Source organism: Diabrotica undecimpunctata, chromosome 5 (genome assembly GCF_040954645.1).
Source record: "Diabrotica undecimpunctata isolate CICGRU chromosome 5, icDiaUnde3, whole genome shotgun sequence".
Lineage (NCBI taxonomy): Eukaryota > Metazoa > Arthropoda > Insecta > Coleoptera > Chrysomelidae > Diabrotica > Diabrotica undecimpunctata.
Window position 1 is genome coordinate 43,381,867 of NC_092807.1, and position 27,964 is coordinate 43,409,830.

The window sequence follows — 27,964 nt, forward strand, 5'->3', positions numbered from 1 at the left end:
TTATTGACTGCGTAAATACACTAATCATATTACATCATACATAGATATTTTATTTAAATCTGCTGTTTTGAATAGTAATGCCATTTTTTTTTGTATCTGAGCTCATTGCTATCACCACAAACTTTTCCATTTATTCGATGGCATCTTAATTTGACTAAAAAATATATAATGTAAATTTTAATTTTTTACGTAGTTGATGGATTTAACCGATTCTGAATGACAATTTTACAGATTGGATGTACAGTGTATAAAATAATAATAAACATTATTTATTACAAGTTATTCATAATATATCTGTCGTTCATTGTAATAGTGGTGTAACTCCCTATTTTGTTATTTACTGTTTTATCATGTTTTATCGTATCATTCAACCACATTTAGTTCAATCTTTTAATATGAAAGCGAATTATCTCCAATAACTTACTCCTTCAACATGTAGATGGGGTTACTAGTTTTGATCGAGAGCTTAAACTGTAAATATGTCATTGTATTGAGTCACAAGTCGCAATAATAATTAGGTAAGTCCTAAGGTACTTCACTTTTATTGTGGCAAAATTGTTAGAGGTTAATTTGCATATTGTATCATTTCGTTGATTAATTTATGTTTAATGTTTTACTGTTTCAAATCGAGTTATAATAGCATATTGTGATAGATACACATGATTTGTTGTTAATTAAGTTGTTTTTAGAACCTTAGAATATATTAATAAATATATGGAACTATTTTGTTTATTTTTGGGAGTTTTATAGCTAATTATACTTGCTCAACGTTTTAAATAAGTTGTCTCCTTGTTTTAGGTACAGATTCAAGTCATGACAAAAATGTAAATGATCAAAATGACCAGCAAAATCTTAGTAGACCCTGAACCAGCTAAGGCTAGAAAAAGACCCCTCAATAAAGAAAAGTGGGCAGTCAACAAAAGAAAAATGTTGAAAAATAGTTTTAAACAGTATTTAACTAAAAGGGGTATAATATAAAATGAGAAAAAGTTTGAAAATATTGATTGTGGATTTAAAAAAAAAAAATGTTTTACGCTATTTACAGAGGACTAAAGAACAGAAAACATCCACGAGCTGGAAAACATTTTTATTTTAAATATTTTATCGAATCAACTAATGAAACCCGATCTGTGTGTAAGAAATACTTTTTAAAAACATTTCAAATCAGCGATGGCAGACTGTATCGTTGGCTTTCGAAAGATGATATGTCTCAATGTACTAATAGACGAGGTTACAACAAGTTCCAGAAAACTTGATTAGTCTGACATTGTAGCTCACATCGTAAGTTTTTCTTCCTACCAAAGCTATTACACGAGAAAAAATAACCCCAACAGGAAGTATTTAAATCCAGGACTAACAATACGAAAAATGTATGATCTTTACAAAGAAAAATGTAGGATTGATATGACAAAACCCAAGGAATTGAAATATTGTAATAAAGTTTTCAATGTAAAATTTAATTTACATTTTAAAATGCCACAGCAAAACACTTGCAAAACTTGGTGATGACCTTAATTTAAAGATACAGAGAGCTGGCGATAAAAATGCTGGAAAGGAATTTAAAACATAAAGAGAACTTCACCAACGAAAGGCAGATGCAGCTGAAGAGAAAAACTGAAAAATGATTCAAAAGAACTGATGAAGTATGCATACTAACTTTTAATCTGCAGAAAGCCTTACCCTTCCCAAAACTTAGTACTCCTATAGCATAATATAAAAGAAATCTTAATGTTCTAACTTTGGTGTACATTGTTTCAATGACGATGTAGGCATGTTGGTCTGGGATGAAATTGAAGACAAAAGGGGCTCTCAAGATATTGCATCATGTCTTATAAAACTTTTAAAAACGCATACAGCTACAGAAATGTCATTATGTCATAATCTACTTTGATTCTTATACCGGATAGAATAGAAGCATCAAAATGGTTCTCTTTTAAATCTTGTACAAGAACCTAATCACAATATAAAAACAATAGACCATAAATTTCTAGTGTCAGGACATTCGTATCTACGCAATGATGGGGAATTTGGAGTCATTGAAACTGCTAGTCGTCATAAATAACAAATCTATAGTGCAGCTCAATGGATAGACATTATAAAAAACGCAGATCTACTGTGATTTTTTAAGTACAGTTGCCTTGGAAAATTCCATTACAAATAGAAAGAACTACATGTGGATACGAATTCATCTGGCTTAATATTAAGTGGATTAGATTTGAAAGAAACCATCCATTACAATTTAAATTTAAATAAACCTTTAATCCTGACATGCCATTTTACATTTTGTTGATTTAACTAAAAAGAACCAAGGACCCGAAGATCAGTTAATAGTTATTTATATACCAAGGCTCGGGCGACTTACAAACCCTCGGGCCACAGGTCCTCGGGTTTGTAACATCGTCGCCCTCTCGGCATAAACATCCATTTAATACCCGCGGTGCATCCAAACTTTTATGTCATACTAGCCATTTTATGTCGTACTTATTGCATCTACAAATAAACATGTACTAAAAAATGCGAAAATTGGATTTCATTTTAACAACATATTTACTAGTAGACATTCTATCGTCCGTGTTATGTTGCTACACTACGGAAATGCTGTCAAAGATGTTTCTAATAAGTTATCTTTTTGTTTGTATCTTTACGCCCGTGTGGGCCATAAAGTACACTATTTCGTAGTTGGTAATTAAGCAATAAAAATACAATAATAAACTAGTATGATATAAAAAATATTATACAAATGCCACTGTATAGCTCAAAACGTCCCATAAAAAGCGCAAAAAGAAAGATATGAAAGACCTCTTACCCTGTATTCCACCGATTTATTACTCGTATTATAAAAATCTCCCTACCGATATACCAATACGGTCAAACAGCGATAATGGTAGTGAACTTAGATCTGAAAATCATCATGAAATTATGTATGATTAGCTCACAATAACAATGAAGTAACTCCCAAAAAAAATATTTTGTCTTATTTTTATCACAGAATGCAATTTAGTATTTTTGTTTTATACTTATGATTAGAAACTGGGTCTTATAGTAAACAATAAAGAATGTAAATAACTCAATAACGACTTTTATTTCTTTCGTTTACATCAATTTTCAACTGTTATAGTATCTACAACTTTAATTTAATGGAGTTACACCACTTTTAGAATGAAAGACACATAATATGTATCTTACTACTGTTAGACCAGAGAAATTACCAAAAAAAGTCTTTTTTGTGACACAATATCATGGTGATAACAAAATGTAGTAAATAAAATATGCACAATATTAAACGCCATTTTTTGCTTATCAACAACATAATGTAACATCGCTATGTGATTTTAAATACTTAAGGCGAAGACCGCTAAATTATATGGCAGTGACACAATTTTACTGAAAAATTATAGAAAATCTTAAATTACTGAAAATTATAAGTTCATTATCATAAGTGGCTCGACAATCCGTTGTGGATCTTGGCCTGCTCACAAAGAAGTCGCCACTCCTGTCGATTCCTGGCAACTTCCCTCCCAAAATTATAAGTTATTTTTGTTAATTTGTTGCTTAATTATTGCAAAAATAGCTTCAAAAATCGATTTTTGGAAAATTATTAAGGACTTTTAAAAGGTACACAAAAAACTTTATTTCTCGTGATAATAGGGACAGTATCGCATGTGTTCAGCTTTAAAAATTTAAAAAGTTTCACTTAACAGTTATACAAAACATTTCACTAAACAGATTTACAAAAGCACTGTGATTTTAAACTTATAAACATTTAAAATAACTCGTGCTTGACCCACGTGCGCCAGATTAATAGTGCGGATCTAATAGTTTTAAGGACCGATGTTGAAATAAAGCAAAGATACTCATAAAGAAGTAAAAACTTCTGGTGTACAATTGGCTTGTTTCAACCGGTGGGCAAAGTAGCCCCCTTTTGCGAGCAGGGAAAAGTATGTTCCCTTTAGGTGAAATCTCTTAACATCGACCTTGTGCCATCACCTTAATAAATATAACCATGATTGTCATTTAAAGGTTTTTAAACCTTTCAGTAGCTAGTTTCAACTACTTTTTAAAATGTTTAACTTATAATGGTCCGACTGGACCGAAAACGTATTGGAATAATTGTAATCCTTTTGGATAAATTTTAATTATTTTTAATAAAATAATATACCATTATATACCAGAAGTTATTACTTCTTTGTAAGTTTTTTAAACTATATTATACTTAAATTAAACTACTGGGATTTATCCGTTTTATTTTGTAAAGCAAAGATGGTATGAGTACTTTAAAAAGTTGATAGTAAGTACTTTAATTTTCCCGAGGCTACGTAATGTGTTTGATTGACTACCAGATATAATCTACAACAAGATGCAAAGACTGTCGTTATCGGCAATCAGGGGCGGACTAAGGCCTAGGCAAACTAGACACGTGCCTAAGGCCCGTTTTCATTTTTAGAATTAATTTTTATTTTTATTTAATAGAAAAACGTGCTATTCATAACATTATCGCCGAGACGTATCCAAATTATGCCGAATCGTTGATTGATAAAGTCGACAAGTGTGGATGAGCGTTCCCGTGCTTATGCATATATGCATTCACACCCGCAAGTATCGATGTGTGTAAATACGATGGAACCTCGCGCCAATCGAGCCTTTACTATGCCCGTGTTTAAAAAGTCAAACGTGTTTCCTGATCTTTATGTGAGTTTTGACTGAAAATTGTGCAATTAAGACCTGATAATAAATAGATTGTTTTGGATTTATAGTTAATAGGCACTTTCTGGAATTCCTAAACTAAAAATGTAAATTTAATTTAAATATAATATATAAAATACCATAACTTGCGATATTATAAATTTTAATTCAAGATTAGTTTCTTCTTTATTTTAGTACACAGTCTTTAAAATAAGTTCCTATAAACATTTAAGTGACAAAAGAAAATAAAAAGCAGATCGAGATAAAAGGGCAAAACATCATTTTCACAAATTTCACTAGCTTAAACTCCAAACATCACTTTTGTGCGAAACTGTTCTAGAAAATGACCAGTAGGAATACGAAGCAATTACGACTGTGAAGGTCATCTCAAAGTAATAATGAAACTAACAGTTCTTAGGATCTTTGGAATCATCTTCTATTCGATACAACGAAGGGTTAAAACAAATCACAAGAAAATTAACTATTGCCTTATTCTTCAGAACAATTAATAGCGTGGAAAATGTTAAAAGAGATGGTTAGCTTATACTGAATCCAACAAATTATTGTACTCTTACGTCTAAAAATTATTTTCCAAGCAAACAACGCTAATGACAAAGGAACGAATGATTGGAAAAATATACAAATAGAATTGTCATGAAAACTTCAGTGACCACATTAACTCCATTTTAATTTTTATGACAATATCTAAAATTACCGGACCCACTGACGATATTATCATCGCCACGTAAAATAAATGCTTTATTTTAAAAATGCTAGCGTTCACCGTCAACGCACAGCGCCAAGCCTCGAGCCAGGTATCGGACCATAGACTTGGACCATAGTATTCAAGCTTAGTATTTCTTCGACTCTGGACCCTAGCACTCTACGATCGACACTACGAGGCGCCGACTACCGAGCCTCGCTCCGACCATGGTATCGATCGCCAGGTAAAATAAATGCATTATTTTATGATATTATGAACGCATCCTTACGTCGATCAACTAACCGTTATTATTTGCTATGTTATTCCAAGAGGCTATGCTATGCTATGTTATTATAAAAGAAAGATTTTTGGGATTTTTACCAATATTTTTTCATACTGGTGAAAACATGGAGAAATTTGTTTTAGAATTTTTAAATAATTTAGATTTAGACATCACTAATTGTCGGGTACAGAATTATGATAATGCGTTTAATGTTTCAGGTAAATATAAGGGATTAGAATAAAACAACATATTTGTTCTGCCTATTTTATACCATATGCAAATCATTTATTAAATTTGTACGGAAATGACTACTTTTTTCAATATTGTTCAGGAATTGTATGTATTTTTTTCTAGTTCTCTAAATAGGTGAAATGCATTACAAAAATTTTGTAAGAGCAAACACTTGAGTATTAATCCTATTAGGTGGTCTGCTCGTTCCGATGCTGTGAGATCCTTAAAGAAAAATTATAAAGAACACCATTTTTGCCAATAAAAGATGAAAGACTATTAATAATGTCTAAAGCTATCGGTTTAATAAGAAACTTGATACATTTGAGTATGTCTGGTACTTCCTGTATGTGAAAAGATTCTAGCGAGAATAAATGCTTCAAACAAAACTCTTCAACAAAAAGACGAATCCCTAAATACAGCAGTTTTAATATATGATTCATTGAGAGATTTTATACAAACATGATGATTTTGAAAATCTAGAAAAAAAGCAGAAAAAAATAAACATATTGCATATACTAATAATAAAAATGGCAGAACATGCGAATACTATTTCATGATGAAATTCCAAAATATTAAATAAAATTTAGTGGCAAAGAACATTTTAAAACATTTTAACAAAGGTAATATTTTGTTGTTATAAGTACGCGATTCTTTAATTAGCAAATATCAGCAAACTATTAACAATAAATTCAAAACAATTTTTCATGATAGTAATGTTAGAGACTCTCAATAGAGGAATTAAAGTGTTATAAAGTTTACTAAGGAATTAAAGTGTTATAAGCAAGATTTTAACTTGAAAGAATCAAAAATTAAGTATTACAATTTAAGACTTTTAGTAGTACAGAAAATATTATTTCGCCTGTATCTATGTGGTCATTTATTCAGGAAAACAATATTATTACAACATTCCAATAAGCAATGCAAGCGGTGAAAGATCATTCTCAGTAATGGTCATCATAAGTAACTTTTAAGATCCACACTAAGTCAACAAAAATTAAATAGTTTATCACTTCATATAGAAAAAGAGTAAATAACTATATTAATTATAACAACTAATTAACGAGTTTGCAGAGGGCCTTAAAAGTGAGAAAAAAAGGCAATATAACTAATAAATCAGAGTATATTTGTTTAAATATTATTGTTTTTTTAATAAATCATGTTTTTTTTTATTTAAATTAATGTGTCTCTGCTGCAAAGAAAATTGACACAAACAATATTGTGTACAATAATTACAAAAAGCACGTTACTAATTGCTACAGTTAATCTATAAGCTTAGAACCTATGACTAAATAATATAATATAAATAAAGTACATGGAAAACAAGGGGTCAGATTCTGTTAAACAACTGAATGTCTTTGAAGAAACCAATTAGGTTAAAGACTTGATCGGGTGAGTTTAGCACGTCTTTGTCTGAATCGACAAACTTAGGATCACATATGCTTAGATCGATAGAAGAGTAAGTTCCTGATGCGATGTTAAAATATGTACTGGCTCCACTATTCATTAGACAAGTATTATTGCAATTCAATACGGTCTCTACACCTTTTCCTCTACCAAATGTTTTCTTTGAGCTCCACATAGTATTATGTGCGGTAAAGTCTCCAACCAGTATAAAAGGGCTGGGAAGTTGGCGAATTAAGTCATCTAACTCGGTTTCTCTTAAGTTGTAATTAGGAGGAATATATGTACTGCATTTGGTTATTTGGTCGGAACACCAGACAGTTATTGCTATGGCCTCTAAATTGGAAGTTAGGATATATTGTATAGAAAATAAATCATTAGACACGAAGATAGATGTTACTCCACTTGCTCTTGTATACGTAGTCCGAAGGAAATGGTAACCTTCAAAATTTTTAAGATCACGTCTATGTGTTTCCTTGAAATTGGTTTCTTGAAGGCAGATGATATCTGCTTTTGTATTATTGATTAATTATTGTAAGCGTTCTAAGCAAGGATAGCACCCACCATTGAGAACGTTGAGAGGTCAGAGAAGAGCCGGTTAGATAATCTTCATCATTATTTGTAGATTGCGATGTTGTGCTTCCAATTTCTGAATTGTCTATATTAAATTGCTGTTTAATTTTCTTAGAAACTCTTGAAACGTTTAGAGAGCTTTGAGATGTGGGTATTTCGTCGTATGCTGAAAATTCCATGGACCGACCGCGTTAGAAATGAAGAAGTTTTAAGGCGTATGAATAGAGAACGTGAACTCACAGAAATTATCAAGAAGCGTAAAACGTCTTATCTTGGACAAATATTTAGACACGACAGGTATAACTTCCTTCAGATTATTATAGAAGGGAAAATAGAAGGCAGACGCGGCCCGGGTAGACGACAAATGACCTGGCTGCGCAACGTCAAAGATTGGACAGGATTAGACTTTCAAAGTTTAATAAGGAAAGCCTAAAATAGGGAAAACTTTGCAGAGGTCATCGCCAACCTTCGCTAAGAGGACGGCACCTAAAGAAGAAGAAGAAACTCTTGTAAATCTATTCTTGATTTTTCTATCTTGCAGTGAAGGGTATATTCTAAGCATGTCGTCGAGTAGTGATCGAACATTTCGAGTGAACTGCTGTGCTTCTTGAAGAGGGTTATTACTACCGAATGAGTTAAAAGTATTAAAAACTATTAAAAGACTAGGTGGCTGGAAATCAACTGCTGTAGCAGAAGGTTATATAAAAAATTCTATGCAGAATAAACTTGAGACGGCTGAAAAACTCTTGGGACAAAATACCACTAAACCTTGTCAAAGTACTTCCTTCAGCACCAACGCTTCTTCTTCTATCACAGAATTTACAGAGGTCCAAGAAGACTTAAATATAAATTTGTCAAAATGCTATACAGCAGATAATCATTTATCAATACCTTCCTTTAATTTCAGTAATTGTACTATTTTGAATATTAATGCTTACAATAATAAAACTACCACTAAGGAAACTTAAACTTTGAATAAAGTTAATGAAAGCTGAAAAAATTGTTGTTTATCGTTAAGTAAATAGAAATTTAACTTTATTTATGAAAAGTACTGTCGACGGAAAAGTTTTGTAACGAACTCGTGAATTAAAATTGCGATTAACAATCTCGAACATTAACGCGCTCGCTCCGCTCACACGTTAAAATATCTCAATTGTTAATCGCCCTTATTAATACATATGTTGGTTAAATAACTATTAAAAACTGGTATTTACTGCTATAAACAGCCAATTTTTACACTGATTCACAGAGCGGTATGTACTCGTTCTAATGACATACTGTCATATATATATATATATATATATATATATATATATATATATATATATATATATATATATATATGTATATAATATGACATATGCTTTGAAACTAGCAAACGCAAAGTAGGTATGTGTCTATGTGCCATCTCATCACTGAAAAATAGGCCCGGAATAACAATGTTGCCTAATGCCCGCTTTAGCCTTAGTCCTGTAGTTTATCCGAATTTTAGCTTTTGCTTACGTTAGATTCTAAAATTTATTGCAGCATCGAATTTTACTTAAAAAGTAAACACACGCTGCCAGGAAAAATGTTCTATTAAACAGATTAAACGAGACTTACAAAAGCTCTTTCTATTTCTAATATTAATATTTTATTGGTAGTGCAAAAATTTGAAGTTTACTGAGTTGCACTATAAATATTTCTGAATAAATTATAATGATGATAACATTTTACGGCTACTAATTATCATTAACTGTCCAGTTTTATGTTTCGTATATGACGCTATTGTTATACAACTTATGTCAGTTCTACAAAAAATATAAAACACGGTGATGCAATATCACATTTTTCAAAATATTGAATAGGTATTCAAAACTAATAGCCAATTGACATTGGTTTCTAGTGTAAGACACAGTGTGGGATTAGATCTTGTTAGTCAATAAAATCATTCGACAAAGTTATTAAGGAATTAAATATTCTAGTTTTAAGATATTGTAGGTATCTTTTTAAGCTGTAAAGTTGTTTTAAATATACATGGTGATCACTTTAACTGAAATAAATTCAATTAAATTGTACCAAAAAGTTTGAAACTGTTTTCTTGTGATATATTAAAGTTAATATCGTATTTATATGGGTTTAAACCATAACTGATTAACCATAATTACATTTTACGCATAGGTTGGCTTCCGAAAAGGATAGAGTACCTTCAGACCATCTGCTAACCATGAGAACATTTCCCCCACATTTCTTGCCTTCGTAGATTATGAAAAGGCATTTGACAGTATCGAGATGTGGGTTATATGCAACTTATACATAAAGCTGTTTAAATAGCGCCAAAGCTGTTTAATCTAGCTTCAGGAGACTTCTTTAAATCTACAATTTGGTCAACATATGGCATCAACGTTAATGATGACAAGTTAAACCACCTCAATCACATATAGATGTTAAATATGGACTCTAACTAAGAAAAATATCAACAAAGTAGCCACAAGGCAAAGAGCAAAGGAAAGAACAATGTTAGTTATACGACTGTTAAGTAGAAAGAAGAACGACTGGGTAAGATCACCCAGTGTATTGATTGTTTTGAAGAAGTAATCTTCAGGTTTTAAATCTGTGGCGGTCATTGCATCTTTGACATCTTCTCTCCATCACCGTCTTGGTTTAACTCGTTTTCTTCCAATGCGCGGAGTCCATTTTTCTAACTTTTGTGGCAATTTATTTTCAGGTATTCTCTGCAGGTGTTTATACCAGTTTAGTCTTTTGGCTTTGATAGTGTCTATTATGTCTAGGTCAATTTGAATTTATCTCCTAATGTCTACGTTCCTCACCTTATTAAGTCTACTGTATCTAGTCTATACATATATATATATATATATATATATATATATATATATATATATATATTTGTAAAGCTGTTGTACTGCTTGTATATTTTTTTATTTATTCCTTGTCTTTTCATTGCTTTTCAAAACCATTAAAAGTGGTACACTATCGTATGCCTTTGTCAGATTTATAGAGAATACACGAGGTGAAACGTTGTGGGTTAATCTTTTCTCAATAACCTGATTTAGAGAAAATATGCTATCTATACAGGATCTATATACACGAAAGCCATTTTGTCCTGTTAATATGTGGATTTGTCCACTCCAGAGGTTCATGTCCTTTATATAATAAGGTGAAAACATAAGCTACTAATTCCTGCAATACTTGTGTAACCTGTGTTTTAGTAATTCGTTCGGTATACCTTCTGGTCTGCATGCTTTTCGATTTTTTAGATTTCGTATTGTATCTTTAACTTCTTGTATTATTATTTCATCATCTTCATCGTATTTCACTTCATATGTTGTTGTAATAGTGTTCGTGAATTGCGGTCTTGTTTCAGTCAGAAGTTTATGTGTAATGTTCGATCCAAGATCTTTGTTCTATTAAATCCATTATACTCACTTCTTTTCTGTTTTTTTCTGAGGTTTTTTACCGTTTTCCATGGTTTTCTTTATCTTGCTGACTCTATATATTTGTTAAGCTCTTCCCATTTATTTTCCCAGGAAACATTTTTTCCTTTAGTTAGTAGATTTTTTACTTCTCTGTTTGATCTTGTGTATGTTTATCTATCATCTAAGTTATTTGTTTGTAGCCATTTTGATATGTCTGTTTCTTGTTGTGTAGTGCAGAAGCGGTGTCATTTGTTCACCATAATGGAGTATACATTTTATTCCTTAGCTGTTTCTGAGCTGTTCCTTAGCTAGTTCTGAAACACTCGTGCCGAGTGCTTCATAAGCTGATTAATTGACTGTATTTATTATCTTTTGGTAGGTATTCTGGACTGAGGAGTAGAACAGGTTTGTTAACTTTTGGCTAAGCCGTAACTTAAATAAAAATGTTAGCGCAAATAGGTAACTACAACTAAAATTAATGCTTATATCCTATTGTTTCGCCAACCGATGTATACCCTTCTTAAATAATCCTTGTGGCAGTTGCTCAAAGAAATCTTTTACAGCATTTTATACTTCTTTATCAGACTGAAAACATTACCTTTTAATGCCTTTTCAGTAGCCCAAAGGTCCATGAACTAATGCAAATATAAAAATCCAATAATGTCCACAAAAAGAGATTTGACGATGACAATAATATCATATGTAGACTTATTGGAAAAATTAAAAAGGATAAAAAGAAAAGGAAAATATACATAAGTATAACTAGGTCCATCCAAAGAGAAACACCAAGTTAATTATAGATTATGTTATCACAAAAAAAGAAACACACATACAAGTAAAATACATAAGAATGTTAAGAGAATCGAAGTGCGGAACTGACCACTATATGGTAAGATCAAAATATTACCTATGAAATCGACACCACTACACCTAAATGATATCCAACCAGCACAATCAAAACCACTGAAAACGAATCCTCTCAAATACAATATTTGATGCACTGCAAAACGAATTAACATCATTCTTATTTAAGGTATAGTTTAGCCAAAATTAATCATTTCTCATCAACAAACAAAAATTGATCATCAACGAACCTGATCTATTCCTCAGCCCAGAATACTTATCCAGAGATAATAAATAAAGCCAATGAAGCAGCTTATGAAGTACTCGGCAGAATCCAAAGGAACAAAATGAATAATACAACCAAAAACAATCATATCAAAAGAGGCTGTAGACAAAATACCCAGATGATAAACGAACATACGCAAGATCAAACAGAGAAGTAAAAAATCTACTAACTAAAGCAAAACATGTTTCATGGGAAACAAAATGCGAAGAGCACAATAAATATATGGGATCAACAATATCAAGAGAAGCATGGAAAACGATTAAAAAGCTAAGAACAAACAGAAAAGAAGTAAGTAGAATAGATTTAATAGAAGAAAGATCTTGTATCGAACATTACTCACACTTTTGATTGAAACAAGACCGCAATTCAGGAACACCATTTTAACATCATATAAAGTGGAATACGATGAAGACGACCAAATAACAGTACAAGAAGTCGAAATGGAATACGAAATTTAAAAAATCGAAAAGCATGCGGACCACAATGTAAACCGAACGAATTACTGGCACTAACACTAATATAGCCCACAAGTACTGTATACATATATATATATATATATATATATATATATATATATATATATATATATATATATATATAAGTAAACGTTAAATAGTGGGTTTGCAGCAATAAAAAATGAAACGAGTAATCTTATAAATTTTTATTCCAAGCTTTCGGACATTGGTTATGTCCTTCATCAGGGAGCTACAAATGTGATGAATAAATTGTTGGCGTTGGTATAATTAATTAAAAAATGTTTCTACTCACAAACTTAATGAGGTTGTATCAACGAAGATGTATTATAATGTTGATAAAATTTTTCATAGTCTCTCATCTTTTTTCAATATGTAAAAAAACTATTTTTATGTTTAAAAATTTTAAAAAATTACTGTACATCTCCTACAAATGTTGTACGAGAATTCCAAAATCGCCTCGGTTATTGTCAAGAAGTGAATAATGGCGAAGTTGAACATTTAATTTAATTGTAAAACTCAATTTTCCCATTTATGATTGCACAAAGTCAAAAAACTTTATATGGCTGACCAAAGGACTAAAATCCCTTTCTAACAAGGTGCCACACGACCCCCTTTGTTATTTTAAATTTTCGAGGGGGTGCTTATAATTCAAAGGAGGTGCTGGTGGGGGATATTATTTTCATACTGTTTCTGTAATGTCAACTTATAATTGTCAATTTAAGAATCAAAATCAGCCTGCTTCAGGTTTTTTTCACATAGTACATAATAACGCTAGAAATGAATTTATTCCATACTTATGGTCTGCATGGTATATACATATAGATATATATTATATATTTTAATTTGAAAATTGGTAAATTTTAATTATATCTACAACACTATCAATTGATACAAACATGAGATATGTGACGTCATCACGGGCTCTGTGACGTCATTACAATAGAAATAATTAAATGGATCATGGTTGTGAAATTTAGGTCAAACGAAATGATTTTTTATCTCAAATTAAACGGTGTACCGTAATGATGGGGGTATTAATGGTAACAAATACGCAAAAATTTCAATTCAATAGCGCAATTACGCTCTCCAAACTAACCTGAAACTAGCATATTTTTATAGTTTTTACAATTTCACAAGAGGAGCAAGTTGTCTTTGAGATATAACTACAAATAGTAACAACTAATGTCATTTCTTGTGTTCACTTACTAATACGTTCATTGTAGTTTTAAAACAGAATATTAAAATAATGTGAGTTCAGACAGTAGTAAAAATGCCTTTCTTATTCACACTTAATGAATACGTAGATGTTGATTTCTGGTGAAAGTAGAAAAAATGATTAAAATTCTCAAGCATTATATACGGAACGCTTTTTCAAAAGAAAAACACTGTCTTGTTTAACATTTAGATAACAAAAGATATAGCCAGGTTAATTTCCGAACGGTAAACATAGAGATCAGGTCAAATCAATGCAGATTGAACAACACTTGATAAATGCTTTTGTATACGTATCGATTATTCCATATGTGTCCATAAGATCTATTGCTACGGAAACTGGAGTGTTTCCATAATAATGGAATTGTAAATCACCATAACCCCCATTATTGGTCAGTGGAAAATCCACACTGGTTGAGAATAACTCGCTTTCAAACTAGTTGGGGAATAAATGTTTAGTGTGGGTTATTTAATAGGAGTTTAATGAGTCCATATTTTTTTAAAGAATATTTAAATGACCAGAAAAATCGAATGAGATTAAAATCAGTATTTTATAACATCACCATATAAAATGGAGTCTTTTTTCCTGTAGATCATAATCTAGATCAACAAGAAAACCATTTAATTAAAGCCATAAAAAGGAAAAAAAGGAAAACAATTTAGTTTTAAGGTGGAGTTGAAACAACATTATTGTGAATTATGTATTAAAAAACATTTTACAGAACTTGGTTCACAAGTTTTAAAAAAATTTTTCTATTAAACCAATTGTTTTGTTTCTGAGGTAATTTACAATGTATAAGTTTTAAACTTACTTTTACCTTTGTGAAAATTGTGTAGGGTATTATATTTATATCTCTATCTTTCTTATATTCCGTTAATTTGCGTTTTAACGATTGTACCTATATTAATCATAAATATATTAGTTTAGCAATTTCTATACTGTGTTCTTAGAATTTGTGTATAGTTTAAATTTACTTTAATTTTGCACTCAAAGATGTACCAAAAAGTAAAACAACAAGGTACTGACACGGTTTGGGTTTGGCAATAACCTTGGAACCAGAAAAGCACTATTTAGTATTCAGGTTATGGTACAGCGATGCAGAGATGTCAGCCATTCCGTTTATATGAATATATTATATTGTAGCGAGATTAAATAAAACGAGCGGTTCGAATTTATATACATATATTTATTTATAACTTTACAGTTCGGTAGTATCTTAACAACTCCAAACCTTAATCATCGTTACTTGTATATATACTACAGTTACTAGGTTCGAGAATATTCTGGCGTTGTCCCACCTCTAATTGTCTCTTCGAAAGAACCATCGAATACGGGCGGTATTGACATGCCGATTCTTACGTTTTCTAGATTCGTCCTTCTAAGAATTATGACGTATCGGAGATGGGCTATTTCGTTACACTGCTCCCCTCTTAAATCTGATCGTCCCGATCAGCAACTCTATATGTAGGCACAGGATGGCGGAATCTACAGGACTCTCCAGCTCTGCATGAACTCTTTAGAAAGAAATAACAGTCTACTGACTTTGAAGGATACGATCTCATCGGGTTAATGCAACACACAGTAATTCGTACGCCGGTTTCTCGGAACATCACTTCAAGCATGCTTCTGACAATCTTCCAGTCCAGATTATCTAGTGCATGGCCTATCTTGGGTAAGGCCAAATTCTTAATGTCGTAATTGCACACAATTTTCTTCAAATTAGTTAGAGCACGCCATATATCCTCGTAGCTTGCCCTGTCTGTATACGACTTCCTGGTCACCATATATAGCAAAGATCGAGAACCATCTTCTAATCTCAGTACTCTTCCAACTTTAGGTTGCTATTTTTTTAACTTGTCCAAACGACCGAATTTCTTATAAAATACGGATGAGATTCCTTTAGTCATCTCAAGATCTTGGGCAACACAGTGGGCTAGAGAGACGTTATGCGGAACACTAAAAAGATCCTGCTGAACTTCTGTGGTCACGCCGAATCTAGCACTCTTTCTCTCTGCGTAATTTGACATGAATTCATTAAAGCTTGGTCGCCGGTCATCTTTGATCTCATGTTGAAGGGTTCGTGCTTCTTCTGTTTCATTTGAGCCAGCATATGGTGCAAGACGATTTATGTGAACTACTTTTGGTTTACCTTTCGGTAACTTCTTAATTCGGTATATTACGTCATTTATTTTCTTTTTAATTTCATATGGACCTTCCCATTGTCTTTGCAGTTTGGGAGACAAGCCTCGACGACGTTGTGGATTATAAAGCCAAACAAGATCACCTACTTCATAGCTTTCACTCTTGCATCGAGAATCATATTGATCTTTCATTCTGTCACTGGCTATCTGGATGTGTTGTCGGGCAAGTTCATGAATGCTGTTCATTCTTAACTTCAGGCGGTCGACATAATCTTCGCTGGCAACATGTTCTTCGGAAGGTCTGCAGCCAAACTCTAGGTCGCAGGGTAAACGAACTTCACGACCTAACATCAGGCAGGTTGGAGTCTGGCCTGTAGTTTCATTCACAGTCGAGCGGTAGGCCATTAGGAATAAATGAATGTACTGGTCCCAATCTCTTTGATGTTCTGATACAACTTTGGACAGGTGTTTACCCATTGTTCGGTCCATTCTCTCGACCATTCCATCTGATTGAGGATGCAGGGGTGTCGTTCTGGTCTTATTGACACCAATCAATTTACAAACGTTTTGGAAAAGGTTTGACTCGAAGTTTCGCCCTTGGTCTGAGTGGATCTCCAACGGAACACCGAATCGGCTAAAGAATTCTTTAACCAGTACCTCTGCAACGGTAGCAGCTTCTTGATTTGGTATCGCATAAGCCTCAGTCCATTTCGTAAAATAATCCATGGCTACCAGGATATATTTATTTTCATCATTTGTCTCTGGAAGTGGACCTGCAATGGCGATTGCTACTCTTTCCATAGGACTACCAACATTGTACTGTCTCATGGGTGCCCTCTTTTTACCAGCTGGACCATTACTGGTTGCACACACTTCACATTTCCGGCACCATCTTCTTACATTATCTTTACAGTTCACCCAATAGAACCGTTCTCGAACCTTTTGCAGAGTCTTCGTGATACCAAAGTGTCCACCTGATGCACCGTCATGCAACTGACGCAATACTTCTGACACTTTACTTTTAGGTACAATTAACTGAAGCTTAGTTTCTGTGCCATCATCGTTCTCAAAGGTTCTATACAGAAGATCATCTTTCAGCACTAGGCAATTCCATTGGCTCCAGTAGCACTTGACTTCTGGACTACATGCATTAATGTCTTGCCAAGAAGGTCTTTCACTTCGACGCATCCAATCCAATACTCTTTTTATACATGGATCATCTGATTGAGCGTCTTGTAGCTGTTGAGGCTGCCATTGCCCATTAATGACGGCGGTTCGTCTCACGGGGCAAAGTCGTTCTTCTAATTCAAGACAATGATTACGATTTGCACTGTATGGCCGTCTTGACTGAGCATCAGCATTTGAATGACTTTTTCCAGCCCTGTGTTTGATTTGTTCTAGCTTTCTGACTGTTATATTATTTTCTTGCAATTTACCACGAATGTAACCTACGTCGTTACCATTCCAACATCTGGGTTTACGTCTCTTCGGCATCATGTCACGAACTACTTTCCGTACGATTTCCTCCAGACGTTTCTCGTTTTGTTCGTCGCTCTCTTCAGAGGTTCGTACTCGATAGCTCCGTGAAGCTTGACTAGCTGTTTCATGTCCTAAGGCAATAGCGAGCGCTTCATCTAAAACTTTCGGTCTTGCTAGTCGTAAAGCTTTCTGTAGTTCAATGTCTCTTAACCCATTGACGAAGGCATCTACAGCAATTTCTTCCAAAATGTTGTCTGGTGCCTCTGGATAGGCCAACAGCGCTATACGAGCAATATTTGCTTCAAATTCTTGCAAACTCTCACTTGCTCGTTGGATTCGACTTCTTATTTGTACTTTGTAGACTTGTTGTAGATGGGCATCTCCGTAACGTTTATCTAGTCGATTGAACAAGGTCTGGTAATATTTTTCTTGACCCTTAGGAATTGATCTTAGGATATCCGCAGCATCACCTCGTAAAGCAGCAGTCAAGGAAACAGCTTTTTCTTGTTCTGTCCAATGATTGGCAATAGCTTCAAATTGTCTAAGGTATATGGACCAAGAGGACTTTCCATCAAATGGCGGCAATTTGAATCTCATATTATGTGTCGTTTCGTCTCTAGGTGATTCTTCTTTCACTACCGGATCTAAGGCTATTGTATTAACTGGTGGTAGCACTTTTGTATTAGTTATCATGCTCTCTAACTGTTTGATCTTCTCTTCTACTTTATCAAATGTTTTAGAAACTTCTTCAAATTTTTCATTGTTCTTTATAGAAGTTTCTTCCATCATTTGAGAAACATTTTCAAATTTCTCGTCGAATCTTCGAGATACATTTTCGAATTTCTCATCGAATCTTTTGGAAACTTTCTTTAGTTTATCATCATTTTTTTTAGAAGATTCTTCTATCATTTGAGACGTTTCATCGAATCTTTTGGAAACAGTCTCGAATTTATCATCATTTTTTTTAGAAGATTCTTCTATCATTTGAGACGTTTCATCGAATCTTTTGGAAACATTCTCGAATTTTCCATCAATTATTTTAGTTAAAACGGCTTCGTCTGCTGACTGGAACTGGAATGTCTCTGGGTCTTCTCCATTCTTGTTGAGAACAGTCTTCAGTCGTTCTTGGAGTATCTTCTTGGACCCACTGCAGTCTTCATCGCGTTCTTCTAGCTGCTCACGCAACTGTTTTACTGAAAGTTCTACTAGCAGCATCTTTGGTCAGGCACACACGTACTTTTTAAATGTTCTTACATATAAAGATCACTACGCGGATGTTCCCGACGAATAATACTTTTTTTTAAAGTCTTTCTCAAAAGTCACTGTTGAATTTATATTTTCTTTTACTCACACCGTAACACCACTGTAGCGAGATTAAATAAAACGAGCGGTTCGAATTTATATACATATATTTATTTATAACTTTACAGTTCGGTAGTATCTTAACAACTCGAAACCTTAATCATCGTTACTTGTATATATACTACAGTTACTAGGTTCGAGAATATTCTGGCGTTGTCCCACCTCTAATTGTCTCTTCGAAAGAACCATCGAATACGGGCGGTATTGACATGCCGATTCTTACGTTTTCTAGATTCGTCCTTCTAAGAATTATGACGTATCGGAGATGGGCTATTTCGTTACAATATACTAAAATGATAGCCATTCTTCAGCATGTAGATATTTATGATAAAGACCTACGTATCATTAAAAACTTTTACAAGCATCAATGTTCAAACATCATGGTTGGCCAGGATAATTCTAAAGTGTTTCCAATACGACGAGGAGTAAGACAGAACTGCATTTTGTCCACTAATATTTAACACTATTCCGAATTCTTTTTCAATAAAGCAGCATTTGATGGTGTTCAATGTGGTATCAAAAATTAATGGCATCAATATTGATAATTTGAGGTACGCGGATGACATGGAGTTAATTGCAAATAGTTACGAAGAACTTCAACATCTGATTAACCCTTAGTCTCACACGAAGTTTAGATTTTTGAAGTTATACTTCTATACGCGCGCTCCACGTTGGAAATTTGTATGGGAGTGAATCTGTGAAATCATTACATATGTAGGATAATGAGTAAGAGAGAGACAGAAGATATATTTTCTCTCTCTTCTTCTCTCGAATATAAAAATGTTCCTTTTGTATATATAATTTAATATTATACATATTATATAAAGATATATATATATATATATATATATATATATATATATATAATATATATATATATATATATATATATATATATACATATAATATTATACATATAATAAAATATTTATTAATATTATTATTTATGTGATATGTTTTGTATTATTTATTAAATGTTCATAATTATATTATTCTTTTGTATTTCAACATAATAATCTCAATAAATCACTCTATGATCCAGAACTGTCAATTTTGAAATTCATTTGTGTTATGCCCTCGATAGTGTAGTAGTCAGTATCCCCGCCCGTCACGCGCGAGACCGGGGTTCGATTCCCAGTCGGGGAGGACTTTTTTATTAATGTTATTACATTATTGTCATTTTTAAATACTTATGGATATTGCATTTTAATTTGTATTGTATTATTATATATGGAATTATGTTGCACTGTATTGTAGTGTATTTTTTTATGTATATTATTGTAATTTTTAAATACTTATGAATATTGCAGTTTAATTTGTATTGTATTATTATATTAATAACAAAATAAACAATGAATTTTACTGCAGAGTATGTGTAAAAAAATTTTGCATTCAACTCCTTTCATACATATATGAAAATAAAAATATACATTTTCATCAAAATATTGATTCAGTCCTTCATTTTTAGTAAGTTGTTATTAATTCTGTTTCTCTTTCTGCTATGTCTTACCTATAAAATTACATATGTAATGATTGTGCAGATTGACTCCCAAATAAATTTGTAACGGCGAATATGTGTATAGAAGTGTAACTTCCACCGGCAGTCCCACTGGACTGCCACACCCGTTTTTTTTTTGACAAGTACTTCTCAACTTTTACTTTTAAGTCATTATTTTATTGGTCATAAATTTTTACAATAAGCTAAAAACGTTGTTTATTGCGGACGATCCTTTCGAGTACCTACAAATCTTATTGTGTATTTAAAAAACATTTGTGAATAGACTCAGACATCAAATGCAGGACAATTATTCCATGTGGCAGAAGATCGAGAAGCCTTTGCAGTGGTGATCGCCAACGTTGGATAATTCTGATATAACACGTGAAGAAGAAGAAGATTTAAAAACCGATACATTATGTGAAACGAAGACACCATTACTCAGTCCTGGTAGATTATGGTGGGTTCGTTCACAGAGGTGAGAAAGAAAAGACGGATATGAATATTAAATGGAATGAAAATATTATCGAAATACAAATAACATAAGAACAAAAACATGCTATATTCACTATATCAAAAAATATGTTTAAAATAGCAAATATCATAAATTATATCTTCTTCTTTTTGTGTCCTGCTATCATGCATTGGCTATCAAATTGGCTATACTAATTTTATTGACGACTGCTCAGAAGAGAAATGCAAAGGATATATTAAACCATTCGCTCAGGTTTTTAAGCGACGACGTTTGTCTCTCGATCTCACCCTCTTCTTTCATCTATCTTTCCTTTTTGAATGAAGTTCTTGTTAAATGAAGTATACTATAGCTTTCTGGGTGACGCATAACATGCTCAAAATACTCCAATTTGCGATTTTTGACTGTCCTGATCAATTCGGTAATTTTTCCCATACGCTGCAAAACAACCTCATTACGTCCTCTACTTATTAGCTTAGCACTTATTATCTACCCAGCTTATTCGCAGAATTCTCCGATACACACAGATTTCAAAGGCTTTAAGTTTTCTTAGACACCTTATAAAAGAATAAATAATACATAATATCTTATTATTCTAATTTTCAACCTCAAAGTAATATTGTTTCTACATAAGATTTGCTTCATCTTAATAAATGCAGCTCTGACCTTCCCTAAACGTAGTCTAATTTCTTTGCTCATGTCCCAGTTCTCATTTAGATAACAACCAAAATAAGTAATACTGTTGATTTTCGTCAGTTGTTCTCCATAAGCTGTTACCACTTCTGGTTGTATTGGAGTTTTACTGACAGTCATTACCTTTGTCTTTGTGGTGTTTACCTTCAGTCCATATTCATCATACGTTATGGTAACTTTATTAACCCTTGGTCTTCCGACGGTACTTTTAAGTACCATTAAATTCTGGTACCCTTATATTCCAGGAATAATATTTAATAATACTTACCACAAAAAATTGCACTCACAACTGTAGTTTCAGCTGATGTTTAAAACTTCGAATGTTATTCAAAGGATTTTGTGTTAACCAAGAAAACTATTTTCTTCCTATAACTCTACGGCCTTTAAGAATTAGTTGTAGTACTGTATACAGATTTCCCCTTACTATATGTCCCAGATAAGAAATTAACAGTTTTAAATTTAGTTTTTGGTAATTTAGATCACTATGTATGCTACAAGTCAACAGTGTTCAGTTAGCAGTCCCATTAACACCCTCACGGTCTTTCGATTCAGTAAGTCGGCTGTGAGTTTGGCTGAATGTATCTTAATGAACTCTAAACTGTCTTTGTCCTGGCCTCCGGGCCAATTAATAGCGCAGACCCAGTAAAGTATAGAAAAAGTAAAAAAAATAAGCTTCTGTGCCAATTAATGATGAAAGCCCAGTAGAATATAGAAGAAACAAAAAATAAAGTCCTTTCGCTCTTACTTCTAATATAACATGCTCCAAAACATTAAAAATAAACCAACAATATAAAGAGCAACTATTAAAATATAACAACAAGAACAGTAGAAGCAAAGAAAATCAGAAAAGAAAAAAAGGAAAAACAAAAACAAAGAAAAACTAAGGTAGAGTATTTATTAACTTACCTGAGTGTAATGTCCAGTACGTCCCCGTCCTATTGCACCAAAGTTAAATACTTTGAATTCGTTAAACCATTTCGTAATAGCATCTGCAAAATCTGGATCAGTGTCGTAGTAATTAGAAGGAGGTTTGGTGGTCCATGTTGTTGCTATGTTTTGTCCAACGGGAAATCTAGCTGCAAAATAATAATACAACTGAGTTTAAATACGATAAGATTTGATAGTGAATAGGTTGCTGCCATAATATTGCTCATCAGATATTAAACTGAGGTAAAATGAATTCAGCGACAAAAACCAAAATCCAATGTATGTAGTTAACTTTGACATAACTTTGATATAAAAAAAAACATAACAAGGAGAACAACTAGAAGATCCAGAGGAAATTATTAAATCAAATGAAACAGCATATAAATATCTAGAGGGGAGAACTAAAAGAGGGATACAATTAGCTAAAGGAAAATGAATGAGAGAAAGGTGCGACGAAATGGAGGATGTTTTGGAAAGAAAATTAGAATAGCTTGCGATACACTGACTGAGTTGCTGAAACTAATAGATAAAGATAACATCAAAATGGTAGTAAAACTTTGTAATGCAATAGAGTGATTGCATGATCCACTGGAGTGGTTCCCACATACAGACTTAAGTTTATCTTTGTCACAATACCTAAGAAACACAATGCTAGGAAATGCTCAGAATATCGATTAATTAGCCTAATGACCTACACTCTTAAAATTTTGATGTTAAAGCAAGGGCGGAGACACAGGGGCTGAAAAAGGGAAATCCCCCCAAGAAGGTCCAAAATTAAAGAAAACCTATTATGTAGGTCGCTTATATACAGGGTGTTTCAAAAAAGGTAACTCCCTCTCTAGGGTAGGTAAAAAACTGAAAAATAATTGGGGTTTGCTTAGTAAAAAAGTTTTGTAACGCCATCCGTTTTCAAGATACAGGGCGTTGAAGAAAAAAAAATTTTACGCATTTTTTATGATTTTGCCGAAACTACTGGCAACATTGTAATGAAATTTGATACGAATATGTTTTGGAAGCTGATACATCCCATGAGTTTGTTTTTATATCTGATTCTCATAGAGGGCGCTAGTTACACGGATCGTACTAAGTATTAGTCAATATAACTTTTTTAAGAGTATAATTATTAATCAAAATTTCAAGTAAACTTAAACATCATTCAATTTTACACGAAAAAGATACTCTTGGTAAAACTCGATACTGTGTACCGTTTTCGGAATATTTTGATTTGAAAATTATGTAGTTTGTGTTTATATTTTTTGTATCTTTTGTATCTATCTTTTAGAGACGGCTGCTCTGAAAAGTTCATTTGATGTACATCCGTACCACTCTCTCAGTTTGCTCAGCCATGACATTCTACGCCTCCCTATGCTTCTCTTTCCTTGGATCTTTCCCTGCATAATCAGTAGGAGCAAAGTGTATTTCTCTCCACGTGTAATATGTCCGAGATATTCCAATTTTCTTGTTTTATTTGTATTTAAAATTTCTATTTCTTTATTGATCCTTCTCAGAACCTTTTTGTTTGTGACGTGTTCTGTCCACGATATTTTCAGAATTCTTCTATACACCCACAGCTCGAATGATTCCAGTTTTTTCATTAATGTCGCATTTTCAAAATACAAATCATTAATTAATTATTATTAAGATAAATTAGAAAATTGTTACTCACGCACTAACTAAGCCTAGACATGTTGAACTAAACATAAATATAGGATATATATAAAAGATCTTTTAGGGTAATGTGGAAGGATTTAAACGGCCAATCGATTCCTTTGAAATTTAGAATCTTTATTTTCTTCCTCATGCCTACCTTGTATTTAATATATGTATACATCAGATATACCTACTAACCACCAACAATACACCAATCGTGACATACGCTGATGACACAGTTATCTCATGGCTTCGAATACTGTATTATCGGAAGAATCCCAGAAATTGCAAAGCTACCATCTTAAACTAGAAAGCTGGTTTAAACTGTGGCAAGTCCGAGTAAAGAGTTTAAAATCAACGTAAAGAATGTTTAGGTTAAAAAAGGGCGATGAGCCATAAGTTTCCATAAACAACATTCCACTATCAACTAATAACGTGGTTAAATACAAAGGAATTCATTTGGATACTAAACGTAAATGAACTATAGACATTGAGAAAAAATGTCTTCAATTTAGCTTAATCTAGATCTGTGAAGATCTATATCTTAATTAAATAAAAATAAAATAACTTAAATCTAGAACTTAATCTAGAACTGGACTACACACATTGAGAAAAAACGTCTTCAATTTAGCTTAATCTAGATCTGTGATGCACAGAGTAATACATAGTCAGCAAAACAAAAGCCAGGCGCATAGTGTTGACAATAGAAAGCTAATCGAGGATCTAAAAGCAGATATCGTAATGGGACAACCTATCGATTGCAACAGCTACGAGATAATAAATTCAAAATTAATATACCAGGCAGAGATGCCTGAAAAGAAAGTGTATCCATTCATGCGTAAGCTACCTGGCTCAAAACCTTCTAACGACTCAAAAACACCAGAGGGTGTAAGAGCCGATGGTAGGGACAAAGCAAGGGATATATTTCCCGGTAAGTCTATCAAAGGATGTCACACTTTTCCAGATGGAAATAACGGCAATGCATCACTGCGTGGAACAAATAGAAAGGTAGTAAAGAACGTACCGTTTAATTGCTATCTTCACACATAGCCTGGCAGCACTTAAGGCACTCAATTCTGAAGAGATCAATTCTAAGCTAGTATGGGATAGTGTAGGTGCCCTAAATAAACCAGGAGATCGTAGTAAGGTTACGATAGTCTGGGTACCAGGGCACGAGAGTTATAAGGGAAAGATTAAATGGCCAAACAAGACTCATTAATGCAATTCATTGGACCGGAACCTTTCTGCGGCGTTGCAAAGGCAGTAACAAGAACGGCTATAAGAAAGTGGGTAGCACAGACGTCTCTTGAATGGTAGAGGAATTTACCAGAGCAAAGACGGGCGAAAAAGTTCATTATAGAATATTTTCCAAAATTTATGGCAGATCTAATAAGCAACGACAGGAAAACAGTCAAAGCCATAGTAGGTCTGCTAATAGGGCACTGTAAGCTGAATAGGCAATTAAAGCTGATGGGATTCGCAGATCATGATCTATGCAGATTCTCTCACATACAACAAAAAACAACAAAGCACATTTTGTGACATTGTGACAGCCTGGCAAATGTGCAGTTCTTTGCATTAGGCAAAGAGTACATGGAAGGTTTAGTCTTGAAATTGCTAGATCTTTTAAAAAGGGTCAGGCTAAAGAATGAAATCTAGGGCTAAAGCACCTCAATAGATCTGAAACGGTTGCATTCCACCTCATTAAATCTATCTATCCAGCTTAAGCTAGAGAAACATATCTTGGTACTTTAGTCGACAATCAAATCTTAGTCTGCAGAACAAACGTTTGGTTTATAAATGTATTTTAAAACCGATATGGCTATATGTAGCACAAATCTGGAAAACAGCAAGCAATACCGACATACCAAAACTTCAACAGTTCCAATCAAAAGTGCTGCGCCAAATCTGCGTAAAACTTTTCTTGTTTTTTTTTTTACTTATAATACTCATATTTGTTGTCATAGGTTTGTCGACGAATCCAAGAGTGTAACAAAAGAAAAAAATGAAGCCTACAGAAAGATGCTTACCGGACGAACTAGAACAACTGTTGAAAATTACAAGACAAAGAGAAGAGAAGAAAAGAGGATACACAAAAAAAGAAAACAATTAAATAAGGAACTTAAATATATAGAAAACCTCAACAGAGATAAATATTTCAGAGCATTTTATAAGAAAGTTAACATCAACAGAAAAGAATTCAAGCCAATCACAAGAAAATACAGAAGTCAGAATGGCGACCTATTAACAACATGGAGTGTATTGAATAGATGGGTGGAATACTTTAACCAGGCACTTAATATAGAGGAAGAAGCCAGAAGAAAAACTAGCCAGAAACAACCCGGAATAGATAATCTTCCAGCTGAGCTATATAAAGAAGGTAGCCACGATACCATAATGGCATTACAGCAGCTTATAAAAGAAATGTGGACACAGAAAACCCTTCCCAATAATTGTAATATTGGAATACTTTGCACCATATACAAAAAAGGAGATATATTTGAATGCTTTAACCACAGAGGAGTAACGCTTCTAAATGCAGCGTATGAAATATTTTCCACAGTACCATGTCACCGTATGGCACCATATCCAGAATGGATAGTAGAAAAATACCAAATTGGTTTCAGAGGTGGTAAATCGACAATTCATTAGTTTTGCAACCCTGAAACACATTGGGATATGACATAAATACTGATCACATATTTATAGACTACTAAGCAGCCTATGACTCTGTGAATAGAAGAGAAATGTTCAAAGCAACGAAAGAGCTAGGAATACCAAATCAGTTGATAAATTTGAGAAAACTAACTCTTGAAAAAGTTGAATCTAGAATACGAATTCAGGGGAAACTGTCTGAACCTTTTAAAACAAATAAGAGGCTTTGCCAGGGAGACCCTCTCTTCTGTATACTGTTCAATCTCGCTCTGGAAAAATTATTACGTATGTCACAAATCACAACCATTGGTATAACATATAATAAATCAGTGCAAATCCTTGTCTATGCTGATGATGTCAATATTGTTGGGATAACGGAAAACGCTGTAAAACGCTCCATTATAGACTCATTGGTCAGAGAAGAAGAGGGAGACTCAGAACAAGGTTCCTTGGTAACAACGGTGAAGACATGAGAAATATGGGAATACCTGCTTGACAGAGGAAGGCTATGGATAGGGACGACTGGAGAGAAATTCTTGAGAAGGCTAGGATTCACGCAGGGTTGTAAAGACAGAATGATGATGGTGATGACTCATATTTGTTGTTAATTCTGTTTATTTATGGTAAACTCTGTCTGATATATTTAGTAACTAATTTCTATGTCCTAGAAATTCTACATATTGATTGATTGATATTGATTATTGTTTGTAATGGGACAGATTCCAACAAATATTAAATTTTAAAAAAGTTTCTTCCTCTGACTATTTGTTAACGGGTGAAAAAATCTAGTAAAAAACTTTTAGAATTTACTGTTTACTTCATTAAATTTAATTTTAAAATACCTACAAACATCCCGATTTCTATCGTGGTCTTCAGAATAACATGACTCCGCCCATTTTTGTGCTCGACTGGCTAGTTCGTCATCCCATTTCTAAAAACAAAATAACACAAATTCAGTTATAAACTTATTGATATTTTCCTT

At 33.1% G+C, this 27,964-nt stretch overlaps 1 protein-coding gene across 1 annotated transcript in view; it reads right to left on the reverse strand.

Moving 5' to 3' along the window:
• LOC140441282 (venom allergen 5 2-like) overlaps window positions 1-27,964 on the reverse strand; it is a 218,236-nt gene that overhangs the window by 37,246 nt on the left and 153,026 nt on the right. Inside the window, exons 4-5 of the mRNA XM_072531899.1 lie at window positions 27,829-27,913; window positions 22,657-22,826 (exon numbers count right to left, since the gene is read on the reverse strand). Of these exons, the coding sequence (XP_072388000.1) occupies window positions 22,657-22,826; window positions 27,829-27,913 (255 nt within the window). The remainder of the gene's footprint in view (window positions 1-22,656; window positions 22,827-27,828; window positions 27,914-27,964) is intronic.